Source organism: Ailuropoda melanoleuca, chromosome 10 (assembly GCF_002007445.2).
Source record: "Ailuropoda melanoleuca isolate Jingjing chromosome 10, ASM200744v2, whole genome shotgun sequence".
Taxonomy (NCBI): Eukaryota; Metazoa; Chordata; class Mammalia; order Carnivora; family Ursidae; genus Ailuropoda; species Ailuropoda melanoleuca.
In genome coordinates, this window is record NC_048227.1 from 23,953,242 (window position 1) to 23,971,447 (window position 18,206).

The window sequence follows — 18,206 nt, forward strand, 5'->3', positions numbered from 1 at the left end:
ACAGATATATTTTACCCTAAGAAGTGAGTTCGAGAAATACAGAAGTGGTAGGAAACTAACATTCCTGAATTGCTACTTGGGCTAAGATAGAAATCTGGGAAAAACTGAAAGGCAGTGGAGATAAAAGTCACGAATCCGGGTCACACTTCAGCAGAGACATTGATGGCAGATTTGTTTGGAGACCAGAATTAAATGTGATTTGTGCACGTTCTGAGNTTTGGAAAAAAAAAAAAAAAAAAAAACAGGCTCCCTGACTTTAAAAAAAAAAAAGCCATTTTTCTGATAGAGGGGTGATGTGTATGTTGTAAAAAGGTTAAGAAAGCACTGAAAATGTCAGGTAGGAAATTATGTGTTAGATCCGAGTAAGGGGGAGGACCCATAGAGAGACCATGGGATGGTCATGGAAATGGCAGTGAACAGCCGGGTATTCTGCCCTGAAAAGCACTCAGGTGGGGGAAAAAAAGTGCTCGAGGAAAAATTCATTCTGCAAGCGTATCTCTTCTGTTCCTACACTTCAAGGAAAAGAAAGAAGAAATGGGGAGGGAAGAAAAAAAATAGTTACCTCACTCACACAAGAACAACCAGGACCATCTGAAGTTCTCACTAGAAAGCTGAGAAGGCCGTGTGAAGTTAAAGACTGAACAAAACCATTAACATGGCCTTTTGACGCAAGGTTGCTTGGAAGCACTCGCACACAGGCACCAAAGGCCCGGTGGCCTTGGACTTAACACATTTTAAATAAGGTCTTCAGTTAGCCGATCAGAGGTAGGTTAAACAGAATTTCAACAGCTGAAGTTTAGTGAGGGTTTTGCTAAACTTAACCTAGTGGTGTGATTTGGTAAACAAGTTTCGGATTTTTCTAAACTAGGCCAGTATTCTCAATATACTATTGTAAATGTGGTGACCTGAAAGGGGTTTATAACCGAACTCACTCTAATATTTCCTTCTTGGTAAATGATTGTGTCAAATGTTACATACCCATACTGAGTTATTTGTTGGTTTTCAAACTAGATGTTTGCGTCCAAAACGCCTGTGTTGAAAATCCCAGCCCTGCAGTGGGATGGCATTAGGAGGTAGGCCTTTGGGAGGTGATGGGGTCATGAGGGCTCCACCCTAATGAATGAGATTAGGCCTAGTGGCAGCCACAAAACTTGCTGGCGTATTGCCAACAAGGATGGTGAGACGTGCAACCCAAATGTCCAACACCATGGCACTGCATGCCTTCAGCACCTAGTACCAGCTGGTCCGTCTTTGATAGACTCCCTGACCTGAAGTGGGAGGAGAAAGAAGCCGCCGAAGTCTCTGTTCAGGGGACAACGGTTCAAGGGATAATAGCTAGAATTCCCTTTTGCTAATTACAGGTTGACTGCTGATCTTCCATTTAGGAATATCTTCCTGAGTTGTTGCTTTCAAATCCTAATACTACACACAGCTGTACTTGGGATGCTGTTTGCAAAGTCAGAGGTCTTTTAAGGTTTCAAATGTTTGTAATTTTACACTTTTAGATCCCAAGGCCTCAAGAATTAGACATAATTAGGATACAAAAATCAAATATACCTTTAGAGCTATCACTTTTCCACTATAGGTTAGCAAAAACAATTAAAAGAAGTATTGCTTAAAAAAAAAAAAAAACAAACCCACACATATGATTAGTCAAAAGATAATTTTTTTAAAGGAAAGAACGTACTGCAGAACTTGGACAAAAGGCAGTCGGTTGATCTAAGGTCTGAATGGTCACCCACCTGCGGATTCTTCAACTTAGTGATGACTTTCCAAGCTTCGTTGAGAATCTGGAGTCGATCGCCCTCAGGAGGGTCAGCCAAGGCCAAGTTTAACCCCAGTGAGCGAAAAAGGAGATGCTAAGAAAAAAAGCGAACCATTACAATACTGGGGATTTTAAATCAGAGCACCTCGAGGCTTAGAGGAAAAGGCCGTAATACTTAAGCTAGTCTCAGGGCTCATCTTCCAATGACCTTCCAATGACCTTCCTGAAGTTCTACCTCAGGCCTACACGCAAGACAGACCGAGCTGCTCAGAAGAGCGAGCCAGCTCTGTGTACTGCTCTGATTCCTGGGCCCTAACATTCTGCTGGACAGAGCTTTTCATAAATAATGAGTGAAGATACATTTTTAAAGATGGGAGACTGACCTTTCCTAAATACTTCACAGTGAGCTAATTTGATAGATTTAGGACTCAGTGGCAGCAATGACACGTGCCTAACAATCCCAATCGCAAACTCATCTTCCACTGTGTTCTTCAGTTTCCGTGTTGCCTGTTTTCCTGCTGGCCCAAGCTGCCCCCCCACCCCCCCAACACAAAGGACCGTCTCCCTTGAGCGCTCTCGGGTAAACAACGCCTACCTGTTCTCCCACGGAGCATTTGGTCAAGAGCCTACCTTGGGGAAACCCGACTCATCGCACTCTTTAATCATGCCAATGAAATCCATGGACCTCGTGGCGATGAACTCGGCCCGGAACGCTGACATCACGGAATTCAACAGCAAGGCGCTGTAAGATAGATACACATGCCCTACGTCAGCAGAGCTGCCCCTTAATGAAAGTCACTTTAATTTTAAGTACCCATGTTGCTGGGAAGGAGGAATTGAAAACTCTTTAATGGTAAGGTTGGGAAAAAATTTTAAAAGGCTGGAGTGAAAAGGCAACCTCTAGAGACCAACATGACATTTTATACACATTTGGAACTCGATAAATGTTGGATTGACTGGATGAATGGGTAGATGGCTGGCTGGCAGGATTGATGGACAGCAAGCAATCAAATCCATTTAAACAGATGTAAACTGAGCCTTTGATAGGCTGGTACACTAATAAAATTAACATTAAGTCACAATATTGATCCAGGCTGCAAATACATAAGATATATATCTCCATGTCTTACAAAAAGCACTGTTCTAGGACCTAGGGACACAGCGACTTAGGGACATCTACCATGGAAGGAAGGGAGAGCAGAGAGGAAACCTCATATGCCTGGAAGACAGGAAGATGGAGTTTATTTTGACCCTATCCCTTACCAAAGCACCATGGGGAAAGGACTATTATTAAATGCAATTTATAGACGAGGAGACTGAGGCAAAGAGGTCAAGTAAGCAACCCGGTTCACAAAGCTAAGAAAGAGTGGAGCTGTGCACATCGGAAGCCAGGACACTGGGCTCCAGTTTCCTGACCTCCATGTCACCCTGCACTATGCTAGTCCTCTCACCACGTGAGCATGCCAAGCTCAAAAAATTAAAAAAATAAAAAATTTTTTAAAAATATCAACCAGCTCCACTTCCAAACCCATGCTTTATTTATTTTAAAATACTGGGGTGCCTGGGTGGCTCAGTCGGCTGGGCATCCGACTCTTGATCTTGGGTCAGGTCTTGATCTCAGGGTTGTGAGTTCAAGCACCATGTTGAGCTCCAAGGTTACTTAAAAAAAATTTTTTTTATTAAAATAAAAATAAAAATACTTTTAAAAAATAAAATACTTACTTGTTTCCTAGTTTCTTGCATCTCTCCATCATCTCAGTTAGCAGAGCCTAATTAAAAATAATGAAAATCATCAGGTTGGAGAATCTAAAACAACATTTCTGACACACACATCTCCAAAGTAGAAATCTGAAGTAAACAGAGCCACATGTCCATTTCCATAACGCTTAGTGCCTGGCGAGGGTGGGGAGTCAGGAGTGGGGATGGGGGGCAGAATTCACCTTTACACCTCTTAGTATCACAGAGAAGAGCTGAGGCCCTGGCATCAGGCATACTTGGGTTCAAATCTAGTCTCACCAAGGTGACCTTGGGGCGGTCACATGACTTCGTGAAGCCTGGGTTTCCTCACCCTTTGGCAGAGGACGCGAGTGGTACCATCCCACGTGCAGTGTAACTACAGGACGGTGAGGTACCCACTGTGCTCTAGGCACCAATGAGAATGGGAGTTACTTTACTCCCCACCTCTCCCATGACACCCCCACACGCCTCCCCATTTCACTGAGAATTTGCTAGTGCCCACCACGCACGGTGAAATGCACTTTGCCTTCACGATCGCACCTGTCACAACCATCCACGAGGCAGGCTCTCTCCTCTCCCACTGCACAAGTGAGAAACCGAGCCATCGAACAGGGATGTGTGTGGACCAAGGTGACACAGCAGTCTACCGCGGGCCAGACATGACCCAGGCAGTCTGGCATCAAAGGCTATGCTCTTCATTGCATTTCCTCCCAACGAGTTTTGAAGCCTATGTTTTCCCCGAAAGGAAGTAAATATTGTACTCACTGGAATACCGTTAATGGCTTTAGAGCTATCTTAAGACAATGACGTATTTTTAAAAGAGCTCCTGTGTTTTGTTTTGTTTTTTACAAAAATCAATGGAAGAGGTATCCTTTAGGTCAGTGGTTTGGGGAAGGTCTTGAATGGCACAGACAAGGTCAACCCTGGGACTGAAGAGCTAATACAGCAGCCTGGACACCGAGGGCTCACCGGGCACCAGGCTAAGCACCACTCTTGCCTTTTCTTGTTAGCTCTTCACAGCGGCCTTTGGAGGCCTGCCTGTTATCCCCACTTCACAGAAGAGAAAGTCAAAGCTCAGATACATTAAACTACTTCGTAGTAAGTGGTGGAAATGAGATTTGTAGGAATCTGCCCACCACCCCCTCGTTGTCTTTAATACAATTGTACCCCTTCCAGCTGTGTCCCTGTGTCTTAGGTGTTGCCTGAATAATTAAGGTGAAAGCTGATTGTGGAGACATACTGCCCGTACCCCAGAACCCCAACTTCATTCAGATTTCTGTCTCTGCCCCACAAACATCAGGTTGGGGCCTGTTATGGACTGAATTAATTCCCCTCCAAATTCACACGTTGAAGTCCTAATGCCCAATATGACTGCATTTGGAGATAGGGCTTTTAGTGACGTCATTAATGAGAAATGAGGTCCTAAGTATGGGGCCCTAATCCAGGGGGACTGAGGTCTTTATAAGAAGAGGAAGAGAGGGGCGCCTGGGTGGCTCAGTCCAGTAAGTGTCTGCTTTCAGCTCAGGTCAGGATCCCAGGGTCCTGGGATCGAGCCCCATGTTGGGCTCCCTGCTCAGGGGGAGTCTGCTTCCCCCTCTCCCTCTGCCCCTCCCTCCCTTCTCATGCTCACTCTCTCGTGCTCTTGGGCTTTCTCTCTCAAATATATAAAATCTTTAAAAAAAAGAAGAGGAAGAGAGACCAGGAACACACATGCACACAGGGAAGACCACGTGAGGACACAGTGAGAAGCCAGTGGTCTGCAAGTCTCACCAGAAACCAACACTGCCAGCACCTTGACCTTGGATTTCTAGCCTCCAGAACTGTGAGAATATACGTACTTGTTGTTCAAGCCATCCAGTCTGTTACGGAAACCTACTACGATCTGACTGGCCCCCTAACTCCCAAGGTGATGATATTAAGACGTGATCAGGTCATGAGGGTGGAGCTCTCGTGAGTGGGATGAATGCCCTTATAAAAAGGGCCCAAGAAAGCTCCCTGGTGCCATGTGAAGACATAGCAGAGACAGCGGTCTATGGGCAGGAAGTAGGCCTTCAGCAGACACCAAAACTGCTGGTCTCTTGATCCTGTACCTCCCAGCTCCAGAACTGTGGGAAATCAATACCTGTTACTGACAAGTCACCCAGTTTGTAGTATTTTGTTATAACAGCCAGAATGGACTAAGACACAGCCTGAGCAAATGAACACAGGCCCAAACTGATTACAGTAACCTCATTCCCTTTGCTAGTGAGGGGTTTAGACAACGGGCACATGACCCATTTCTAGCTGCTGGAATGGGAGTTCTAAGGAAAAGCTTCCTTGTTCTTAAACAGGAACCCACGGAATTGTAGACTCCTCATCTTTCTGCCTCCGAATGTTGCCATGTCTGGATGTGATGCCTGCCACAGCTGCAGCCACTTTGCTACCTGGGGATGACAGAGGAGAGATGGACAGAACCTACCTGGCCCACAGCCTGCACTTGCTGTGTGAGAAAAGACACTGAATTATTTTTGTAGGGCCAATTAGATGTTTGTTCCTTGTAGTTGGAAGCATCCCAACTGACAATAAAATTGCCAATGTCACAGATGGCTTCCCTAATCCACTCATGGGATATTCATACTTGAAAAGTCATTCCTAAAGACCAGTATCAGAGTGGTTTCTGGAAAAGACTGATAAAGAGATATATCTTGTAGGATTATCACACTGACGCTGCCCAACACGCACAAGTAATCACTCATCAATACCTACTTACAGAGCAACTTTAAGATACTAACCACTATCCTAGGCACTGGGGACAGGGCAGTGAGAAAAATCAAACAGAAAACCATGCCCTTATGTGGCTTATTCTCTCTCTTACACACACGCACGCATACAATGAGAGCTCCCGGCCCACCACTTCTGAAAAGATGAACTAGGGCAAATGCCAACATATGGACAAAACATTCTGGCCATTAAGATAAATGCTTAAAAAGTCCTCTTTCACAGGAGATGAATACACTAAAAACGTATCCAAACATGTAACTTAAAAAAAAAGCTCTGCTATCACATAGGAATATAGGAAATACCCGTAAGTGTCCAGGGAGCCAAAGGATACGGATCCCAGGCACATCTGTTAGAGATTATAAATTTTTTTTTTCTGAGAAGCGACAGGATCGATTATATTTGGCAAGAACAAGACGAACAACAGTTCAAACCAGACTGAGATTGAAACAAACCTGTTGGCTGGGATGAACCATGAAAATGTGCAGCTCAGCGTTTCGTTTGCACACACACATCAGAACTTGAAGGTGCAGGAGACTCGGACAGCCCCTACATTTCATTTCTTTATATATACATTTCTTTTATTAAAATTATAAAAATACGGGCACCTAGGTGACTTGGTCGATTAAGCATCCAACTCTTGATTCTGGCTCAGGTCTGTGATCTCAGGGTCTGGGAATAGAGCCCTCCGTCCCTCCGTCGGGCTCCATGCTCAGTGCAGAGCCTGCTTGAGATTCTCTCTCCATCTGCCCCCCCTCCCCTCTCTAATAAATAAACCTTTAAAAAATATAAAATAAAAAAAAATAAAAACTATAAAAATAAGAAACGTATGGTAAAAAAAGTTCCCACACGACTGCTGTGCTGTAAGTAAAAGGCAAATGCCTTCCCTCCCGACTCCTGCTTCCAAGTGATCACCACTGTCAACAGTTTGGTGTTTATCTTTCTAGACCTTTGTTTATACCTCGTACATATATAACTTTTGTCATAAAAGTCCGGTTTGGGGGTTTTTGTCTTACAGTAACGAATAGTCATATACATATTGGGCCACAACTTGCCTTTTTTACTCAAGAATCTAGTACGGGCTGGCTCTTGCCATGTAACTACACACACACATCAATCTGCCTCATTCTTTTTAACGGCTGAGGAATCCCTACCATGCATGTAACATTACTGTTCAGATTGCTCCTGATAGATTTTTAAACATTTTTTATTTTGAACCAGTTACAGAATTATAAAAGACTGTAAAAATAATAGAGGAGATCCTGAGGACCCGTCACCCAGCTCCCCCCAATGGTGACATCTTATTTAACGAGAGGGCATTATCAAAGCCAGGAAAGCGACACTGGTATAATACAATTAACTAGAATATTTCACCAGGTTTTCCATTCACGCTTTATTGCAGGGGAAGGGTATATCTTTGTGACATTTCACTAACATATACGGATTTCTATAACCACCACCATACTTAACTGCTGGATTTTTTAAGGTTATCTCCAAATGAGGGTTATTTACATACTTCAAAAGTACAGGAAAAGCAAAAGAAGTTGGGCCAACACCGCACTTCTGCTTTCTAACCTAACACTGACTCATATGCAGCTCAGAGTGCTTTCAGATTTGTATTCCTGCTTTTACTACGTAAACTTCCAATCAGTGTTTACAAGTATGGCTTCATAAAAAAAAAAAAGAGAGAGAGAGAGAATTAAAAGATATTCTGTATCATATTTTCCTTCTTTTTCTAAATGAAGCAAACACGGAAAGGGTGGGCAAAATCATATACTGATCTTACGCCCCTTCCCTCCTGGCCAGACTTGGTATGTTCAAATCTCAAAGAAAATATTTCAATGTGAATAAAAAGAAATCCTATATTCCAGGCATTAAAAGGAGAAATGTTTACATGTTCCTATAATTTCTCTTTGACTGGGAACTTTTTTTTCCTAATTCAAAAGAACAAAAATGATTTTCCCATACATGTCAGAGGGATTCAGCAATGGCTAACACTAGTCTTAGATTGGCATTACCAGCCTAAAATTCCCATTTTAGAATATCTCAAGCGCAACTTATAGTTTTCCCATTAGGTAACAGTCCCATGAGTCGATTTGTTAGGGCCTTCAAGTCCCTCCTTAAATGTAGCCATTAACAAGAATGATCTAGGGGCGCCTGGGTGGCACAGCGGTTAAGCGTCTGCCTTCCGCTCAGGGCGTGATCCCAGCATTCTGGGATCGAGCCCCACATCAGGCTCCTCCGCTGGGAGCCTGCTTCTTCCTCTCCCACTCGCCCTGTTTGCGTTCCCTCTCTCGCTGGCTGTCTCTCTCTGTCAAATAAATAAATAAAATCTTTTAAAAAAAAAAAAGTTATCTAGAAAGAAAGAGTTGAGGAATTGAGAGAACAAATCTGTTGGGTTCAGAGTTACGGCCAACATGGCTCCATGTTTTCAACTCTTTCTAGTTCTGTGACCCTAGCAAGTTGCAAGCCTCGGGTGCCTCGTCTGTAAAATGGGGATAACAATGGTACCTAGTCTAGGGAAACTGAGAACAAAGTAAGGTGGCCCAAATAAAGGAACTAACACAGGGCTTGGCACCCAGTAAGCCTCAAAAGGTGATTGTGTGAAGGGCTCTAAAGCTTAGCATCTCTGACTCACTTCCCTCCTCCATTCCTCACATCCAGAAACCTGACTCTGAACACTTCCTGACGTGTCTGAGGATCAGAGAACTTCCTTAACAACAGGTAACCGTTTTAATGTTAAGTGAGGGAAAAGCACCATAAAGTCCCACGAAAATCCCCATCTATAAAACAAAAGTAGAGCAAGAGCTAGAGTGGACAGAGAAATACTAACATGGGAACGTATCAGACTGTTAACATGGCAGGATTTCTGGTGGCTGTTTTTCTCCTTTTCACTTTTCTATCTTTTCTAAATACGAATACATATTTTTATTTATTTATTTGGGGGAGAGAGGGAAGGAGAGGGACAGAGAGAGCGTGAGTGCGTGAACGGGGAGAGGGGCAGAGGGAGAGACAGAATCCCAACCAGACTCCCCACCAAGCGCAGCAGAGCCCATAGTGGGGCTCGATCCCAGGACCCCAAGATCATGACCTGAGCTGAAATCAAGAGTTAGACGCTCAACCGACAGAGCCACCCAGCAGCCCCTGAATACATATTTTTCTTAATAAATGTTTTTCGATTAGGAAATTCTCTCCTATCCATTCTGTCTCATTTTTTCCCCCACAGCTACCAACCCTTCTCCTTTTTCTGATCTGTCTGGTCTGCTTCTGCCAGTTTGATCTCCAAGCACTGCCTGTTTCAAATCGTTCTCCTCATCAAAAATCTCCAAGAGCTGCCCGACCTCTACCACATTACGTTCAACCACCTCTGTAGGCTGGTCCATGCCCAGCCAGCCTAATTTCTCTCTTCTCCAGTAAGGCTGGTCTCCTTATTATGCCTCTTACCTGCCTCAGTCCCTTCCTTGGCCCTTACTTCTCCCTCCCCCACCCCGCCCCCTGCTTGTTTCCTGACTTTCAAGCCGGTCCAGATCCCCATCTGCCTCAGTGAGTCCTGTAAAGACCAAACAACAATGGCAGCCACCCCCTCTGCCTGGTGTCCCCATCCCTTGGCCACACACAGATGGGCAGTATCATGGTCACTCCACGACAGCCCTTCAAGGAAGGTTCTATTATTAACCCCGTTTTACAGCTGGTAAAAGACATCAAGTAGCCCAAGGCAACACAACCGTAATCTGAACCCAGGTCTGCCCCACTGCCCGCCCCAGCCTCTCCTGGGGCACCTGCCTCTCCACTCAACCGACATTTACAACCTGCACCTCGAGGACTTAGTAAAGGACCTCTCGGGATTCCCTGTCAGACAAGACTCGCCACTCACATTCGGGACCAGGCCTTTTTCCTTCTACACCTCCCACACCACCCCTGACAAACGAAAAGCTGCTGCAAATGCTGAGAAGCTTAGCAAGGGATTTGTTTCCACCACCCAAAACCAGATCTTGTGAAATGGTTACTTTGTTTCTGTGCAGAATGTGCCTGAAATTGAGGGCACAAATCCATTTTTTACTTACTACCATCTTATTTTAGTTGTGTAACGGGGAAAGAAAAAATCCTATCTTCAAACAGCAACAAAAAAGCCTTTCTGAATAATCACTCCCTAATTTTTTTTTTCTTTTTTGGAATCTGGGATCTCAATTTCAATCTGAAATTTCATAGGACAAATATCCGTAGCTGAAGGCTTTTCTCCTGTCCCCCCATCTTGCTTGCCTGGCCTGTATATTACCAGCAGCCACAGCCAAACAGACAATCCCCTGCTTTGGCGGCCCAGCCCAACTCCCCAGGTGACACATCCCAGCCACTCAGACTTTTTCGGCATCAGACACACGCATTTGCAACACCACCTTCCACACGAAATTGATTCTTCTGCATTTTGAAAATGATTAACATTTTTTAAATGAGATGCTGCAAGTTCCTTATTTAAGTGCCCCAAGAATCAGAGTTTATTATTATCCAGGTGACCTAATTTTTTTAATCACTTCTTCTGGCGCAGTAATGATTTCCTAGAGTTTTGCTCCCTGGGAAAGCTCTACTCCCAGCTTCTGTCATCCTTTGAGATTACTGGTGCTTAAAATAAAAGGAAGAATGCCTCATGACAGGTACTTTTTGTTTCGATCCGATTTGGCCTTTTGTTAAAATAAGGAGAAAGAAACGTGAGTGGTCCCATTTTCAAACACGTCAATCCTGCTCCTGTGTTTCAGTCACTCCGCTGAACAGGTAGAGAGGCTGTCTTTCTACACTCAGGCTCGTGCTCTCTCTCCCCGGGAGCCTCGGCTGCCGTACGGTTGCTGAGACCCCCAAAGACCTTCCAAACAATCTTCCATTCGTACTGACTTGATTCAAAATCAATTCAATGGTTAAAAAAAAAAAAAAAGTCACCAGAAATATAAGATGCCCGTTTTTCCCTCATACTTTAGGATTTGAGAAAATTAAAATGTAAGGCACACAATACGTTTAGCTGAAAAGTTAGAAGTCACAGGTAGGCCAAGAAACCTGTTAAGATGATGCCAAATCTCACCTTCCAGAGATATTTTGACATGCCTCCTCCCCAGTTCTCGCACGCAGATACAAATATCATGTTTGCAATCCCGACAACACAATAAGCACCCCGGTACTATGTGCGGGGCACTCCACCAAGCAACACAAACGGATCAGCCCATGCGATCCGTGCAAAAAACCAAAAAACAAGAATTAATGCTCCTGTTTCACAGATGAAGAAAAAAGGCTGAGTGGTTAGGGACAAGCAATGTGGCTGTGCCTCTGTCCCCACAGCTGTAAGCAATGGAGCTGGATTCAGACCCAGGCCCTCCGGCTCCAGGGCCCACACTTGAACCCTAGGCCACGCAACCACTGAGGACACACACAGCAAGGTGTGTAAACTCCTTTTGTGACGCACCAATTATGGTGAGCACCCTTAGGTCCATATGTACAGGTCTTCATCGTGGTCCTCCATCATTCTAAGTGGGCCCCGACATATTCCACTGAATCTCCATGGATTCCAAAGTCTACCCAATCCCCTTGTGATGGCTGTTTCTGATGCTGGCCAGCCCGAACAACCCATACATCTGTATGTACGTGTGTGTGCCTGCGTCTTTATGCACTTGTCCGATGATGTCTATGTGATATTCTTAGAAGTGGGAGGGCTTAGTCAAAGTCATGTCCTTTTTTCTCTTTCTTTAGGGTGTAAGTTTGCAGCTTGTGGAAAAGGCAGGTATACCTGAACTTTGCTCTGCACTATGCGTCCTTGTTTTGTAGCCAGACCCCTGTCCCTCCTCCCCAAAGGATCAATTCTGAGCCCAAAAAAAAAAAAAAAAAAAAGAGGGTGCCTGAATGGCTCAGTTAAGTGTCTGCCTTCAGCTCAGGTCATGATCTCAGGGTCCTGGGATGGAGGCCCACGTTGGGGCTCCCTGCTCAGCGGGGAGTCTGCTTCTTCCTCTCCCTCCCCCTGTTCATTCTCTCTCTCTCTCTCAAATAAATAATAAAATCTTAAAAAAAAAAATTATCAATGCAATCACACGTCTGAGTTTCACTTTCCCTCTGTAAAATAAAACTATTACCTGCTCTCCTGACTTCTTAGATTATCACGAACACGAGAGAGGGGCATGAAGATTAGCGAAGAGGCGATGAAACCCACCGGCCCTGGAGCCACATCGCACAGTTTGTGCCCAGTCACCACCACCTTCGAGCTCTGCGACCTCCCAGAGGTGTCTCTCTGCCCTCACCAAGCCTCCCTCCCAGAGCTGCTAACAAGACAATCTAGGAGAAGCATTATGCACGGCACCGGACAACACGGTGAGCCCTAAGGAACGGCCAGCTAGCATCGGGGTGGCTGTCGCTGTTACGGAAAGACTCTGTTTACGTGAACGGGCACACTGGTGCAGAGGTCATTACGATAGAATCTGGAAGAGTGGGGAGCCCCAGCCTTTCTGCTCTGCGTGCACTTAACGCTGACGCCGCATGGCAGTTACCTCGGGGGCGTGGTAGGAGATGCACTGGAAGATCCAGTCCATGGCAGGCGAGTACAGGGGCAGGTAGGATGGCAGCTCAACTCCCTGGACCACCAGCTGGTTCTGGACCGTATCCCCATGAATCTACAGGAGACCAAATAAACACTGAGAAAAGGAAGGGAATAATAATAAACAACGAGCACGTAACTCACAGGCTGTGCGTACTTTTAAGGATTTGGATGGCCCCGAGAGAAACAGCCTGGTTTCTCAGGTTGTTTTTTGTTTTTTAACTAGAAAAAAACACACAGAAAGTTTCCCATGTCACCAAGCTGAGCTCTTTTGGGAATGTGCGCCATGCAAAGAAATAACCTGATAAAAATGGAGCCAGCAGATGCGAGGAAGAAAGGCTGATCAACTGGAGACATTTCCTGTTAACACATGCATATTAATTCTCCCTGCTTGTTCAGTACAATCAACACATTTTAATTGGCCATAACAGACTCGAGTGTAATTTTCAAGGGTTTACACATTTAAAGAACCTTAAGGCAATCTCAACTTGGAAATCCAACTGGGTTTCGTGAATTTGTGATCGTGTAACTGTTAGGTCAATGAGCCGTTCTGCCAGCGTTACTCTTACCTGTTTGAATGTGAGGAGGAAGTCAAAAAAGTTCTTATTCAGACTTTCTTTGAGATGTGGAGCCACTTCCATTCCCACCTGGAGCCAAACAAAAGAAACTACCTTGACTACTGAAAAACAGGTTGCAAGCAGTAGATACAGTAGGATGCCATCGTTATAAATTAAAAACATATACGGAAATAAACGTAGGCACAGAGAAGTCCAGAAAGTTTCTATTCTTTTTCCTTATCTGTTTTCTTATTCAAGAAGCATGGATGCTTTTAGAAGAAAAACCACAGGAGCTATTTTTAATGGGGGAAAAAAAAAAAAGGCAACATTTGCAGTAATCATCTTCACAATTTCCCAAAGGTAATGAATGTATTTCTGAACAGATGACCGAGAACAAATCAATACGGCACAAAGGAAGAATGTATTCTCAAGACTGTATACAGTATTCTCTTGCTCTCAAAAAAAAAATGATAAACACATGTGGCTGCACTTTTATTAAATGAAGCAAAAAAGACTGGTACGGGAGAGTGTCAGCTGGGACTTCACTGTTGCATTGTTAAAATATACAGACTCATTCTTTGCTGGGCAGTCACGGAAACAGACAAGTTTTTAATATATTTTAAGCCATTTTATATAAGACGAGCATGAAGTGTAACAATGCTAAAATACCCTGGCTCCTGCATTTGTTGTTTAAAAAACAGACTAACATTCCAGCTGAAAAAAATGTGCTAATCCTAAAGAAGGCGGCCGGAGCCCCGGGGCTGGATGGAAAAATGAAGGTATGAGCTACGGAGGGCAGTTCATGCGTTTCATGGGTTCAAAACAAAACAAAATCATCATGTTCCTTAAACTGAACCCCTCAGATGCACCTCAATTCCAAGTTGTTGCTTTAGCACAAAAACAACTTTGCAGGAAAAGGTGCTTCTCGGGGACCCGGTTTCTTCAAATGGGTCCTCCCCCTACTCGAAGTCATGAGATTAACGATAATGATGTTTGTGGTTTTTTTTTTTTTCAGACTGTGAAGAATTCCTTTGAGAAGAATTATGCGAGATCCACTGGGGCACTAAACTCCAACGGCAGCTCCGTGGCTGTTGAGGATGTTTTCAAGGACAAGCAGGAGATTAAAAAAAAAAAAATACAACGAATGTCAACATAGTTCTACTGTGTTCTATTGTCTTTCCTTCCACTTAATCATATTGTAGAAAAGGCAATAATTATCTGTTAGGCGACAGCAAAGGAAGACCCAGTGGACAAGCAATAGTGATGAGCTGAAGAGGCTGTGACTTAGCAGAGGAGTTAATCATACTTTCCTTTAATAAACAGCTTCGAGCTCCCCCCACACCCTGCCCACTCAGTGCTTTTCTGTGTTTTGTTTATTTCTTTCCATCAAGACAAATGAGAAGCTTGGAAATCTGCTTGGGTCTAAAAGATTTCTACCCCGAGTAGCAAGGGTAGCAGCTCATGATTTCCATCTGCTGTTTCCGCCTGCCTGGCATGCATTTCCTATTTCTGGTATCAGCAAGTTGGATTTGTCTTTGGGGAAGCAAACCTCCCTCTCAGACTATGAGGTCTCTGGAGGAGCTGTATTCATCCCACCCTGAGGTCCAGGGGTGGGCACATGATCCGGGCCTGTTCAACAGACACATCCCATCCCATGGCCACAGTCTATGGATGGACAAGTGACCTAAGATGGTCCACTGAGACTCTGGCTGGCACTTCTAAGGTTCTCTTTCCACTGGGGTTCAGCAGTTAGGAGGATGGAAGCCTGAGGCTGTTGAGTAAGCCACAAAATGAAGTCAACCCAGAGGAGAGCAGAACTGAGTGACGAAGGAGAGGACAATTCCTGACAACACTCTCAAGACCCTGGATCTAGCCATGCCTGCATTACCAGCAGATTTTTTAGACACAGGAGCCAATAAACCCTCTTTTTGCTTACAACAGTATGAACTGGGTTTTTGTCGCTTGCAACTGAAAGAATGCACAGACTGTCTTTTATTCTTTTATGTCAAGAGACTTGGTAGCTACCCAACCTGGGGAATTGATGCAAAGCCTGGGTTGACAAAAATGATTTCCACAAATAGACTACATTTTATCACGTCTTCCTGGGATGGGTTCATTGTCACCAAAGTCTGAAGTGCCATGTGCCATTTTATATGCCAGAAACACAGTCTGTTCCCTAACCTGTGCAGCTTACTTCCGACTTTACAACTGGACCGGTTTGCAAAGAAGGCATATTTCTACCTTCTTCATTTCCCTTTAGTAACCAGAATCATCCTCGTCAAGACACACAGTGACTGTCTTTATTACTCTATTATCCAACTGGTAAGTCTGAATAACGTGCTATGTACGATGAGGGGAAAGAAAACAGAGCACAAATATGCAGATGACAGTATCCTCACATCTCTCCCACAGGACCCAACGCTGTTCTACACACAGTAGGCCCTCAGCAAACACGGACCCAGGAGGAGCATTCAAGCTTCAATATATTCCGAAGCTGAAGCTCTAGGATATTCTAGCTGGTATTCCCGTATGGAAAACCCACCCCACGTTTCAAGCAGATGGCAGGGCATAAACACTTTGGCCTCTGTTACCAACGGCAAGTAGGCTGCTGTCCAGTGAAAAGGGTCTTCTTTCCTTCCTGGTATCTGGGAACAGACCCATGAAAAGTGTCCTTCATTAGGGTGTTTGCCATTCACTCTAAGGGCACTGACTGATTTCTTTGTGACACTTGAGACCATAAGGCTTCTGTCACTTGCTAGATGTCGTGTAAAAGTCAATCAAAGGCTACCGGTTCTTGCCTTCTGATTTACAAATATGAACGATCATTGGCAAGGGCCGGGGGAGACCCTGTAGCTCTGTCCTCAAGGAAGTCTGCGTTTCATCAGGACCCTACAAAACAGGGGCATTAAGCCTTCCTTCGAGGTGAAGAATGCTGACGGGACCAGCAAGGAGGACTCCCAGGGCAAGCTGATGGCCGCAGAGCCCCCATGGAAGCTGAAGAAGAATTAACCAGAAACTCTCCATGGGTTACATGTTTCACAAATGAGAAAGTCTCAAGTGGAAGCTTCATGGTGCTTTGAGAGAGAAAAAGGCTGTGATTTACAATCGGGACCACCTTCCCCATCAGTTGCAGAGAGAGGCCGGGAGCCGTCCGTGGCCGGGCTGCATGGACCCCGACTCCTGTCATCACATGCGGCACCTTGCCCTGCCAGACAGCCCCTGCCAACTTGCACCCTGCACCAACTCTTAAATGCGAGGGCAGAGGAACTAATAGAACTACCCGACCCAAGAGAAAAGGAAAGCCGATTGCGAGTCAATGAAAAGAGGCCTATCAGCCAAGAGGCCTTGGGAGCTTCCCTCCCAGCAAGAACTGGAGAAACAATTAATTCTGAAAACCAGTTCATTTGTAAGAAGATGACCTTAGACGCCCCCTAATTAGAGTTATGGTAAGTGGGCCTACTTTAAAATTAATTTTTAAAAGAAATCCTACAGCTCTGCTTTCCGTGGAAGAGCTGTGTTCTAAAATTAGCAGCTAACGAAGTCCTTCTTGCAGGGACTTGTGAGGTGCCGGGGAAACAGAAGTCCATGTGAAGGAGACGGAAGCAGCCCCGGGTGTGAGCGCACAGGGACCCGACGCGGCCTACCCGGCACAGATAGGCCCTGGCGTACACGGACACCAGCGGGTCTCCGATCCCGCGAATCATACACGTCAGTCGGGGCAGACATTCTGAAATCCCCCTGTTAGAAACGAAAAGAGGGCAGCATTACACTCCACGTGAGAACTTTCTGTTCTTTTATTTTTAACATAAAGCTACACTTCCTCAATGTAGGGGGACAAAAAAAAAATAATCAAGTTTTAGAGACCAACCAAGGCCAAAGTTAGCATTATCTGAGGCAACATAACAAAAGTCTTTCTCTCTGGACACAATTCATTCATTGACTGGCTTCTATCATCTTTACCATTTGCTCAGTGCTGGAGTCTAACCTCTCCTTTTCTGCCCGTTTGAGGTCATATTTATTTTATTAGTTTAACAGTTTTTGTCCCCCGATTATTTTCCATCCGCTGATCACTCCTTGATCTTCTCCATGTTCTCACCGTGTCTATATTCCTTTGGCGCTCACTTACTGTCCTCTGCCACACTCCTTCCTTGCACCCGACTCCTGGCACCTCAGGCTGGCACCAGCGATCCCCCGTCAATGTGAATTGTGACGGATTTATTTCTCCTGCAACGTGGGACTTCCCTCTGCCTCAGGTATTATCCTTCTCAAATAGTGAGGCAAAATAATTTCTTTGGCACCACTGTTATCCCTCAAAGCTACCCCAGACACCCTGAGATCCAAATCAAATGTATTTGGTACACACTCTAAACCCAATAAAACTACTTGAGTATGAAGCACCGTGAGTCTTGGCCCCTGGCGTCAGGGAGTTTACTATCTACAGGCCATTCCACATGACCTAGCGTGCTGTCGGCTCTGCAGAAAACTGATCTGGTTTCTCCCAGCCCCGGAGGCTCCTCTCAAAACAAGGCCCAAGGTAACCCAGAGTAGCATGGGGCCCAGTGGCAAAGGCTTTTGCTTCTGACATCATCTTCAGCACCATTTTCAGCAGCATCAGTTAATACTGAGCGTGAACCCACTACGTGCCAGGCACTGCTCTCAACAAAACCTCACTGACCTCTTTTTAGGGCCTCGCTCACAGAGGAGGAGACTGAGGGTCAGAGATGCTTAAGAACTTGCCAAAGACCACACAGCTACTAAAGGCAGAGTGAGGATTCTTCCATGAACCACTCGACCACCTTCTCCTAGCTGGAGTTTTCTTCCCCAT

At 45.0% G+C, this 18,206-nt stretch overlaps 1 protein-coding gene across 2 annotated transcripts in view; it reads right to left on the reverse strand.

The window, feature by feature from the left end:
- Window positions 1-18,206, reverse strand: part of VPS35L (VPS35 endosomal protein sorting factor like) — a 117,850-nt gene that overhangs the window by 58,935 nt on the left and 40,709 nt on the right. The window contains exons 12-17 of one of the 2 annotated variants that reach the window (XM_011235811.3): window positions 17,026-17,119; window positions 13,394-13,471; window positions 12,778-12,900; window positions 3,488-3,534; window positions 2,396-2,507; window positions 1,743-1,859 (exon numbers count right to left, since the gene is read on the reverse strand). In XM_011235811.3, the coding sequence (XP_011234113.2) occupies window positions 1,743-1,859; window positions 2,396-2,507; window positions 3,488-3,534; window positions 12,778-12,900; window positions 13,394-13,471; window positions 17,026-17,119 (571 nt within the window). Of the gene's footprint in view, window positions 1-1,742; window positions 1,860-2,395; window positions 2,508-3,487; window positions 3,535-12,777; window positions 12,901-13,393; window positions 13,476-15,901; window positions 16,795-17,025; window positions 17,120-18,206 lie in introns of those variants that run through there. The other variant, XM_034670314.1, reaches the window with a different exon arrangement.